The 12,445-nt window shown below is 40.5% G+C and overlaps 1 protein-coding gene across 1 annotated transcript in view; it reads right to left on the bottom strand.

The window, feature by feature from the left end:
- TANC1 (tetratricopeptide repeat, ankyrin repeat and coiled-coil containing 1) overlaps positions 1 to 12,445 on the bottom strand; it is a 331,867-nt gene that overhangs the window by 157,714 nt on the left and 161,708 nt on the right. Inside the window, exon 5 of the mRNA XM_023730416.1 lies at positions 2,479 to 2,676. Within this exon, the coding sequence (XP_023586184.1) occupies positions 2,479 to 2,676 (198 nt within the window). The remainder of the gene's footprint in view (positions 1 to 2,478; positions 2,677 to 12,445) is intronic.

Below are 12,445 nucleotides of genomic sequence, written 5' to 3'. Positions count from 1 at the left end.
AGCATCTCTGCCCTTCACTTTTCTTTTTGAATTAAAAATACCAAGATAATGAAGTCAAGTTACCACTGTGAGACACTAATTTGCTGCACAAATTTGGACAGCACACAAGCACTGCTCCATTGGGAAGTATCTGCTTAGTTCATTTAATTATCATTTGGCCAAAGAACACCTAATATGATGGATATTTTCTTCAATCCATTAAAAGGCCAAATGTTACAGAACTACTGAAAACCAGCTGCTGTCAAGACGATTCCGACTATGTGTTAAGTGTACGCTCCATAGGGTTTTCAATGGCTGATTTTTCAGAAGTAGATCACCAGGCCTTTCTTATGAGGCACCTCCAGGTGGACTTGAACCTCCAATCTTTCAGTTGGCAGTGGAGCACATTAACCATGTGCACCACCCAGGGACTCCTACAGAACTATTACCGCCTTCTATTCAGAAGGACTTGCAAAGAATTTAGCAGAAAAAGATATTATTTCTAAGGAGAAAAATAAACTAAGATATTTTCTCAAAACTGAAAATGCCCAGTTTGGCCAGGATGCATAAGAAGACAAGGTCCAGTTAGGAATTCTGTGCCTGTATACCTGTATTGCTACATAGCCTCTTTGAGACCCTTCTGATAACCACGCTTCCCATCCTTGCTATGCCATTCGTCGCTACCTAAACTCCATTAAAACAAACATTCCATTTATTATTAATAATAAAACTATGTCTAAAGTACAATATTCCCTGGTGTCTCTTAGGTGCTCCCCAGTCCTAATATTCAAACAACACCATCTCATTTGTAATAGTCTTCTCCTGCGGAGCCACTAGTGGTTTCCAGCTACCAACGTTTTGGAAAGCAGTGGAGTGCTTAACCACTGCACCACCAGGGGTCCTTAGTAATACTACAGGAAGGAAAACTATCTAACAAGTAAAATCTCTGCACTTGGCATGACCCTCAGCCAAAGTCCCTTAAGGATTCAGATAAGTTCAGAATTATCTATAGTCTCTATCGTCTATCAATAATTTGTACTTCAGTAAGACATCTTCCCTGCCCTCAAGCATCAGACATAGAAGGAAAACAGGAAAAATGACATGGTTGATGATAAAAAGTAAATAAAATATGAGCATGTTTTAAAAAGATGAGAGTAATTCCAATGGGGTACAGTGGCAAGAGAGGCAGTGTGGGAACTATGACTTGCAGGAAGGAAAGAAATCTGACAAAGAAATATAGGGGTGGGGGAAGGGTAAAGGGGGAAGAGCGAGCATTCCAGGAATTTCCCCAAATACTGATAAACAGGTCAAATTCCTTGGCACAGGAAATCACTTCATACCAAAACAGTTTCCAAGTTTCAGCTAATGACTGTAAACAATGTCCAAAATAAGAAAATTCTAATATAATGAAAGATTTTGGACACTCAGCAGCTCATTGCACCATTTCTAACATCAAAGCTTTAAGGTTTTCTTCTTAATTTTACCCCTAAGTAAAATTCTAAATATTCATTAAATGGTTCACAAATAAGTTATATGACATCTCAAGTAAGACAAATATTTTAAAAACCAGAAACACAGAGACCAGTTTTCACAGCCTCAGGGCATATTTTAGAGTAATTAGGAAGTGAATATGTTTTCGTGTAATTGAGTGGAATCCTTGCACTGCCAAATGATCAGTAAGGCCCAAAATTATCCTGCCTTTAGTAAACAAATATTCAGCAAGCTTAAAAGAAGTATCTGCATTTTCGATAAGATTCTCATCACATCTGATTCATAACCTCTCAAAGTTAAGCACTGTTCTTTCTTTTTTTCTTTTTCGGGTAACATTAAGTGCAAAAAGTTGATAAAGATGATGAATCAAAACCAAAACAATCTGCTGTCGTTGAGTCGATTCTGACTCATAGCGACTCTACAGAACAGATTAGAAGTGCCCTATAGCGTTTCTAGCTGGATGAAGGGAGGCCAAGATACTTCATAGAAAGTAACCCATAAGTCCCTTGCCTCCACCCCTCTCCAAGGCTGAGTTTTCACAAACAATTAAATTTTATAGCCGCTCAAATGCTCAATGATGTAATCAAGTAAAATACATTAGGATAAAATACTTAGTAGTATATAAACAGACTGTTTTCAGATTACACTTGCCTAAATTCATAACCTTTAGAAGCACCCCAACTGAGTTTAGATTATAGCTCCCTAGCTCACAAGCAAGAAGAAAACAAAACTGATGATTAATGTTATTATTTACAACAAGGATCTTAAATCTTCGTAAAAGTCTAGCCAGGGCATTCAAACCAGATTATAGGTTGAGTTTAAGGGTTGAATCTGTTCAAAGTATAATATGTTTCTTAAGATTTCCTTCTTCTAGAAGTTACAGTAGGAAAGAAAAAGCAATCCCCCAAAAGATTTCTTCTCAGTACTAGTTTTGCTTAATTTCAATACATGTAGTATTAGTTATAAAACCAAGACAGCTAGTTTTAGTATGTTTTGTTGCTTGTTTACCTGGAGATTTCTTGTTCGATCTTGGCTGTACCAAGTGAGACTGTCGAGGCAGCAGGGGTGACGAAGGCAGAGACATAGAGACACCTTTGGTCAAGCTCACCCTATAGGTGTCCTCTGCTACAGGAAGGCTGCTAACGGGAAAGTCCACACCATGGCCAGGGGGAAGGACTGGAGAAGACTCTGAATCAAAGTCACTTCCTGGAGTGGAGAGATAATATCTTAAGTTAGACCATCCATTATAAGTAGATCCAAATTTAATTCCTAAGAACTACATTCTTATAATTTCCATATTTTAAAGTTATTTTTGTACCATTCTTATGACTTTTTAACCCTACAAGGTACAACTCTAGTATCACTTCTTAAGACTTAATGAACTCTGCCCTATATCCCTTTCCACACCATGCCAACTGGTCTGGTTTCATTCCTAAGGATGTGTTCAGAAAACCACTGATCCAAGATCAGATCAAGGTCAAGTATGGATGATCTACAAGAAACTCTGATTTGAGATGAGTAAGGGAAGAAGGTTACTAGTTTTATATGGGTATCAGTAGAATGGATTCAAATACCAACATCTGTTCCAGAACTCCATGTCTTCCTCACCATCCCCCTCCAATAAGAATGTTCAAGGGAGGGTCTAGCCTACCTGAACGTTCCTTCCCCGCATTATACATGTTCTCTCATCCTATCTGCTCCACACTCCTCACAGCATAGAATTCACACTTCTAAAACTTAACCAGCCCCAAACCAATCATGGGACTGGAACCATGTCTCACTTATAAGGCAGGTTCTCCTTGGCATTCAACCCCTATCTGAACTTGGAAACAAACAAGATTACTATTATGAAATTAAACAGTCTACGACAGACAAAAACAAACAAACTTGTTGCCGTCAAGTTGATTCTGACTCATAGCGACCCTATAGGGAAGAGTAGAACTGCCCCATAGAGTTTCCAAGGAGCGGCTGCTGGATTTGAACTGCTGACCTTGTGGTTAGCAGCCGAGCTCTTAACCACTATGCCACCAGGGCTCCCTAGGACAGACAGAGGCCCCAAAAAGACAGAGGATGCAATCACAGTGTAGAGTATGCAAGGAAGGGAGTATCTAGGGCTAGCCACTCTGAAAAAATAGCCAGTCCTTAAGTATTCAGACAATATATACTCTCCTTCTACTGTTCCTCCTCCACCAATCACCTTTTCCCCCTTAGGGTGTAGAAAGAACAAACTGAGGGTGTACATGCAGAGAAGGTAAATCATTTAAGATTTAACAGCATTTTCAAGCTTTAAATTATATATAGCAGAACTGGAAAGATATAGTTTTCCATAAGCAAATCAGTCTCTCTGACAAAAGCTACCCAACTGGTCTTTACTATGCCTTCCTGACTCCAAAAAAAAAAAATCAAGGACGAGATTTGAAAAAAGAAAAATGAAAGCTGTCTAGCCAGACGGGAACTCAATTTTTGCAGATCTTTGTGTCTCTTCAGGCTCAAAAAGGACATGACTCAAACCCTCAAGTTCTAAGTTGCACTGTTGCGCTTATCTTTCACAGTAGGGAGCAGTGAAATACAGTCCCTCCCTCCACAAAAGGACTTCTGAACAAAAATACAAACGGACGGGGGTGGGGGAGGGAAAGGCCAGCCAACTGAGAGTTGACAACACAGGGAAAAGCAAAACAAAGAAGCATGGACAGCACAAGAATGGGCATCAGAGTGGACGAGAGTTTGGGCAGAAAAGGAAGGCCATGGACCACAGAACAAGCCTCGCCCAGAAACAAGCTCATGCCTTACCTTTCAAAGCCAACTCAAAACCAACAGATTTGTGAACAGAAAGCCATGGGTTCCACAACAGTGAGGTGGCCTGTGAGAAAGGTAATTTCAGTCTTACCTGGGTCAGCTATGCTTGAAGAAGTTTTAATACACCCAATTTGTAGATGTTTAGACAAGAAACACCAGGAGATAGATAAGAACTTGGAAAGAGCTGAGGTCAGAGCCTACAACCCCTGGGAGTTATATACTCATGAGGTGTGGGGGGAACTTTAAAGAAGTGATGCTGGTTTTTCCATGTGGTTTGAAGAGAGCTACCAGACCCTGTAACTGTCCTTATACTGCCTAAATCACTGACTGGGCTGGCAAGTAACTATGGGATAGCATACTATACCACAAAGGCACTGTAACAAGGCACTCACCCCCCCACCCAGGACTGTTTCTGAGCAATACAGAAAAACCCCAGACTTCAGGTCCCTACTTTAGATGGGGACAAAGAAGGGAGAAACACATCTATTGTGATAAAATCAGAAATAAATAGTGAAGATCATTCCTAAGAAAGAGTTTATTTTCTGAAATACTTAGAATTCTCCAATGTGACAGAAGAGAAATTGGAGAGTGAAGGGTAAAATAGAGAATTAGAGAGTTTCCTAATTACAAAGTCTGCCCATAAACTTTGTTTATATCAAGTAAAGCAAATATTTTCATTAACTGCAAAGCTGGTGGGGATGAATTTCCAAAGCATGCTATAATCACGAGGACCTTCAGCCTTGGGAGCAGCTGGGCTCTGGCACTTTGATTTTATGCAGTCTGCAATAACACAGGAGTTTGGGGAGGAGGGGTTTCTATGTCATCTTCACTATATCAGTCCCAGACATGCTGTTCTGTTTCGTTTTTGTTTTGTTTTTCAAAGACAATTACAGACACCTAATTTCAGCTTCCACTGATTAAAAAGATACAAAGTGGATAGAGAAATTTAATGTATGAATAACCAGAAACCAACGGCACAAAACAAGTAGGGTGATCTAGGGGCTTAGAAGCTACAGACAGCACTCTGGAGCCTGGTGCTTCAAAAGCACCAGGGCCAAGGGGTTAAGGTCAACATAAGTCCAAACGCATCGCAACAATGCCAGTGGCAGAAAGTGAAAATCTCTGAGGGGCATCCGTTCAAGCAATACAATATTGGTTCTCAGCAACATAATACCAGAAATTCTCCAGTTGATTTCACATTTCCCCAGCAGATGCTTAAAGAGGTTTAAGAGGAATTAAAGACGTTTTACTGCAACAATCAGCACCACTGGCACATTTTTTCTTTAGCTCTGAATAAATGTTTTTCTTTTAACTGTGACCTATTTTTTTTATTCCTCACCTCAATTAAGTGACAGGAAGCATACTTCAATCATCACTGCTGTTGCTGTGGCAGAAATGCCCAGGCCTACGAGGACAATGACTCCTCTCCAGGGTAGGAAAACCATGTTATCAAACGACCCACGATTTACCAGGTCTCCTCCTGTTCCACTGGCAGGTGTTTCCCATGGAGCATTCTTATCCCAACATGCATTTCATCTCAGAGAGCATCTGATCCAAACTCACTGCTTCACAGACAAGAAGCTGGACACGGGGCTAACCTCTCCCAGCCAAGCAGTCTAGGCACTACCACACTCACTACCCTACACGTTTACGAACTTTACTTTGGAAAAAAATGGAAGCCCCCCAAACAAGCACTTTTTAAATGTGTTAAACCTTCATAAGGGATCAGCAAACTTTTGTTGTACAGGGCCTGGTAGTAAATATTTTAGGCTTTGCAGGCCACATATGGTCTCTGTCATTCATATCTGCACATGCGTGTGTATAAATATATTCATATGTATATGTGTGTGTATATATATACACATACACATGTGCACATGTATCTTTTCTCAATTACAAAATTTCCTCAATTACAAAAATAAGACTAGAAAATGCATAGGACATTTACAAGATGTGCCCTATGTAAAATAAACATAAATAAAAAATAAATGTACACACACACACGTATACACACACAAAAGAACTGTGAATCAAAGTTTTCAAAGATAATGGAATTATCAAAGGGGATAAAGCCAGCTAAGTAAGGCCATTTTAAATTGGCAGAAACTGCTTTTGACTATAGTTCTTTATTTTAAAAGTTTTTCACCATTACAGACTGTGAAAAGGGATTTTAATTCATAATGAAAGAAAACATGAATTTGAGAGATGATGAATGGAAGGCTATGCAAAATGGCAACGTCCAACCAACATCACAGATTAAAATACATGAAGTATGGGATTACAGAAGGCTTTAAAAAATGAGGGCAATGGAGCCAGGGAGATGAAAGTAAAAGCGTATTTCAGAAAAGACAGACCTGAGAAAGGCAAGGGTGAAGCCTAGCTATTAAGGCAAATAGGGCTGCAGATGCAGGAAATAAGATTTCTATTTATTGTGCCACTGAAGTGGCCAGGTGGAGGAGGGGGGAAATGGAAGCTTCAAATAGAAAGATGTTCTGTTTATACAGTTCCACAAAACAGGGCTGTGCTAGACACTTAACTAGGACATTAAATGTGTTGGAACTTCTTTTGTGTAGTCCCTAGCTTGAAGTGCCTTAATGTTTCTTAAGCATATATTTTCCATCATAAGGCTGTATAACCACATAGCTCATATGCATATACAGACACCTGGCAAAATTGGAAAAGATTTCCTCCCACAAGATCCAGTATCATTTCTGAAGCCTGTAAACCACATCTCACAGGATCTCCCGTAGGATCCAGCCATAGCTACTGACTGTTAATGTACATTTTCAAAAATAAATTTAAGATAAATGTATCCAAGAAAGCAATTTTCAAATAATAATACCACTAAGACGCAAGAAAACAGCTAACCCCCAGGGCAAAGAAAAACCTCATCGATAGGACAAGCTTATATTTTTGTCTTCAAAAATTCTCCAAGGGGGCTCTAAGTAGAGATCAGTAATTACTATCCTCAGTTTTATTCTTAATACTCAATGGTTATAGAACCAAACGTACAAATGTGCTTTATCCTGAAATATGATGAGTAAACAAACTGGCATTTCCTCTCAAACTGTCAGTGTCTTTCCTTTAAGACATACTGGCATGCAAGAGTTTCTGTGTTATAAAAATATGACATCAGAAAAACTCCCCAACCTCAAGTTCCAAAAGGGGTGCACTTGAAATAGTTTTTTTAAAAATGTACTATGTGCTATGGCAGAGTTTTAAGTTATATGTACACATCAAAGAAAAAACCAAACCCATTGCCGTCATCGAGTAGATTTCAACTCATAGCGACCCTATAAGGCAGAGTAGAACTGACCCATAGGGTTTCCAAGGAGCGGCTGGTGGATTCAAACTGCCAACCTTTTGGTTAGCAGCCAAGCTCTTAACCACTGCGCCACCAGGGCTCCATACATACATACATATATGTAAAAAACAAGTAGCTGTCAAGTTGCTTCTGACTTTGTGGCAACCCCCATGTTTCAGAGTAGAACTGCTCCCTAGCGTGTTCATGGCCATGGCCTTTTGGAAGCAAATCCCTAGGCCTTTCTTCCGAGGCACCTCTGGGTAGGTTCGAACCATCAACCTTTTGGTTAGTGGTCAAGCACTTAACCGCTTGCATCACCCAGGGACTCCATATGTGTGTATGTGTGCATGTGTGGACTCCACATGTGAGTATACACACATACTCATTTAATCCTCATTTTATATACACGTATACTCATTTAATCCTCACAACAACCCCCGGAAGTAGGTGCCATTATCATCCTCCTTCTCAGATGACGAAACTGAGGCACAGAAAGAATCAAGTATCTTGCTCAAGGACACACAGCTAAAAAGTGGCAGAGCTGGAATCTGAACCTAGGCAGTCCAGACCCAGCATCCACTTTCTCAGTATTCCAAAAACCCATTGCCATCGAGTCAATTCCAACTCATAGCAACCCCACAGGACAGAGCAGAACTACCCCATAGGGTTTCCAACGCTATAATCTTTACAGAAGCAGACTGCCACTTCTTTCTCCTGCGGAGCGGCTAGTTGAGTTCAAAACGATGAGCTTTCGGTTAGCAGCTGAGCACTTAAACACTGTGCCACCAGGGTTCCTTTCTCTCAGTACTGTTCCCCTTTAATAAGTCTACTGAGATATGCTTTTCAAAATTATGTAGTTTTGCATACTTAATAGGAAAACCAAAAATACTATATGTAGGTCTACACACAGTACCGGGCCACTGTGAAAAGAAACCTGTTCCCTCATCTATTTTCACTTTTCATGCTGGCTAGTTAATTAGCTCCATAGCACTCCTGGAACACTTCATTTGGGAGGCACCCAGGCCCAGCGATCATTTTCTTTCAGTCACACCTTATGCTGTCGCCATACAGGCAAAGTGGATCCGAGAGAGATGTTCAGTCATCAAGTACCTAAATACTTTCTTCTCTCTGTTGCACTTTGTACTGTAAATTCATTAACTCTTACAGCCTTTGGGCTTGCTGTTTGTGCACTGCATTTCTGTACTAAATGTCATTTTTGTCCACAACACAACGCAAAGTCTGAGTTTAGATACTTGGCCTGGCACAGATGAAGGAAGCAGCAAGTCAGCTGTGGTCAAAAGCAACCTGGCAGGGTTCATTCTAGATCTACATGGAATTCAATCTTCCACATTTTATCATCAGGATATATTCATTACCCAGGTCCACAGATCCTGCCAAACATACCACAACTCTGCAGACTCCATAGACCTGTGAAGTCTACCACTGCTACACACGCTTAGACCAGCGGTTCCCAACGCTGTTCACACAGAGGAATACCTGAGCCATGTGCCAGGGAGTCTATTTTAATTGGTCTGGCGTGTGGCTCAGGCATTGGTATGTAAAACTCACAGATAATTCTAATGTGCAATCAGGACTGAGAACCACTGAGGCAAAAAGATGGTAAGAAAGATGTAAAATGTTTGTGTTCCCATTATAAGACTAAGAGATGGGATAGATGAAAGGGAAAAGACACTTGAGGGAATATTCAATCATACAGATGATCAAAACAGAAGTTTCCATTATCCAAAATTTACATTTCTTGAGCATGCAGGTGTATAGATACACAGTTAATCCTCATTATTCATGGATTCCATATTTTCCAATTTTCTTACTTGCTAAAATTTGTTACCCCAAAATCAATATTCGTGGTGCTTTTGTAATCATTTGCCGACATGCACAGAATGACAAAAGGTTTAAGTCGCCTGATGCACCCATTCCTAGCTGAAGTCAAACAAGGTGACACTCTGCCATCTTGTTTCAGCTCTCAGGTTGTAAACAAGTATCTTTTTCGTGATCTATTTAGTGCCTTGCTTTTTGCATTTTTGTGCTTTTTGTTGGTGATTTTGCTGTTGATAATGGCCCCCAAGCCCAGTGCTTAAGTGCTGTCTACTGTTTTTAAGCACAGCAGGCGGTGATGTACAGTATGGAGTAAATACATGTGTTGGATAAGATTCATTCAGGCATGAGTTATAGTGCTGTTGGCCATGAGTTCAATGTTAATGAATCGGCAACATATATTAAATAAAGTGTCTTTAAACAGAAACACACATAAAACAAGGTTATGTGTTGACTGACTGACAAAAATATTGGGACCAGAGGCTCACAGGAACCTAACCCTGTACTTCCTCTAGGAGCAATGGTTCAGTTTTCAGTGTTCACATTGACTTTTTAGAATATAGCTAATGCAAATAATGAGAATCAACTATACATACATATGTATATACACGTGTGTGTAATGCACACACATACCTGTACATGCATGGAGTGCCTCTAGAAGAATACATATGGAGCCAGTAGTTGTAGCTGCCTCTGGGAAAGGGAACTGGCCGATTGGGAGCATGAGTGGGAGTGTACGCTTTTATATGGTTTACTTTTTTCCCCCCATGTGCCTAAGTTACCTTTAAATATTTTAAGTTTGTATTCCTTCAGATTAAACCAGGATTTGCAGATCTTAAGGCTAAACAGGCCACCCATTTACTCAGGCTACGGCCTAACTTGGCAAATGGGCAAACCTAGGTTCAGTTCCCCAAAGTATGTGTTCAAAGTTACATGTGTGGTGCTTATTGCTTGGAGGTGAGCTTGTTCCCCCTGACTGAAGTAGACATGGGGTTAAGAAGAGTGCCAGTGCCATGATTTGAAGAAAGACAGATTCCCAGCTGAGAGAGCTGCGTTTCCATCAGTGATGGGCTCTGCATATGCACACGTTTCTTCTCTCCCCTTCCTTTGCATCTGTCCCTCATCTAGGTCCTGATCATCTATGCTGGGCACACTTGTGAATGCATGCTCACACACAGACACTGAACATCCACAGATCTCGTGAAATGTCAGGTCAGCCAGGGAGAGGAAAATAAGGGGGAAAGACAGCCATGGGGGACAAAAGTGGTGGAGAATGGTGAGAGAAGAAGAAAAAAAACGGATGCTGAAAAAGAAAGGAATAAGGCAGGGCAGAACCAAGGAATAAAGTGGTAACAAAAAGATGGAGAACAACAGGTGGCACTGAGGGGGAGAGGAAGCACAGGTGGTAAAACATGAATTCCTGTTTCTGTTTAAAACTACATCTGGTGAGCAGCCCTGACAAAGTCTCTTCTCACATCTTAATAAAATATCTGTAACTACAAAGTAAAAGACAAAAACTCACAAATGCAGAAACTATACCAAGAGATAAAGGACTGTCAGAAGAAGAAAGAATTCTCAGAAATTAACAGTTTGCACTCAACTACTAACTCAAAGGTTGGTGGTTCAAATCTACCTGGTGGTGCTGTGGAAGAATGCCTGGTTATCTACTTCCATAAGGTTAAAAAACAAACCAGTTATTTTTGAATTGATTCCAACTCATGGCAAGCCCGAGTGTTTCAGAGTAGAACTGGGTTTTCACCTCTGAACTTGCAGGAGCAGATCGCCAGGCCTTTCTTCCAAGGCACCTCTGGGTGGGCTTGAACTCCTAAACTTTCAGTTCGTAGCTGAGCGCTTAACTATTTGCGCCACCAGGGCTGCCTGTAGGTAAGATTACAGCCATTCAAAACCCTGTGGAGTACAGTTGTACTCTGACACACATGGGGTAACCATGAGTTGGAACTGACTCCCCAAAAATGGGTATAAGGATGACAAAAGGAATAACCTTTGTTGTTGATGTAACATACAATTGGTGGCCTAACCATGGTTCAGCCTATAAAATAGCCTATACAGTTTTATACAGTTAACATTTTCTCTATGTGCATACATTACCTATAAATTTATCCATATGGCGGAGGGCCAAGGGACGACAGAAACCGTTACATCTTTTCACTTTCAATGATAAGACTCCCCCAACCATGCCCCCAAAATAAACATAAATGGTGGAGGACAGAGGAAAGTACGTGTCTCATTAGCAAAAGGAAAGGAAAATTCTTCTTCAAAGACTCAAAGAAAGAAGACTCGGGGAAAAAAAACAACTCAGTGAACTGCTAAGCATCCTCAATAAAATACAGGCCAACATGGACTCTGTATCCTTCATACAGTGTTTTTCTGATTATTTAATCTATAGACTAAGATTAAGGAGCTCTGATGGTACAGTGGTTAAAGTGCTTGGCTGCTAACTGAAAGACTGGCAATCCACCAGTGGCTCTGAAGTTGAAAGATGATTATAGCTTGGAAACCCTTTGGGGCAGTTCTACTTTGTCCCATAGGGTTGCAATGAGTCAGAATCGACTCAACAGCAACAAGTTTTGGGCTTTCATGGGCACTGACTGTAGATCCCAGTAAAATGAAATCCTTCACAACTTCAATATTTTCTCTGTTTATCATGATGTTGCTTATTGGTCCAGTTGTGAGGACTTTTGTTTTCTTTATGTTGAGATGTAATCCATACTGAAGGCTGTCGTCTTTATTTTCATCAGTAAGTGCTTCAATCCTCTTCACTTTCAGCAAGCAAGGCTGTGCCATCTGCACATCACAAATCGTTAATGAGTCTTCCTCCAATCCCCATGCCACATTCTTCTTCATTAGTGCTTACAACAATAACTGGTACTGTTCTGTGCCAGAACTTGCCAACAATGGCTAGCATTTTTTACATGATTGAGACAATGGGCAGGGAAAATTCTCTTCACCCCTTCCCACCTCCCTCTAAACAATCACACTACAATAATCATTTTCATTGCCAAAGACCTTAAATTACAA

Source organism: Trichechus manatus, unplaced genomic scaffold (assembly GCF_000243295.1).
Source record: "Trichechus manatus latirostris isolate Lorelei unplaced genomic scaffold, TriManLat1.0 scaffold00036, whole genome shotgun sequence".
NCBI lineage: Eukaryota > Metazoa > Chordata > Mammalia > Sirenia > Trichechidae > Trichechus > Trichechus manatus.
The sequence above is the reverse complement of the archived record's forward strand: the minus strand, read 5'-3'. Positions and strand labels throughout refer to the sequence as shown.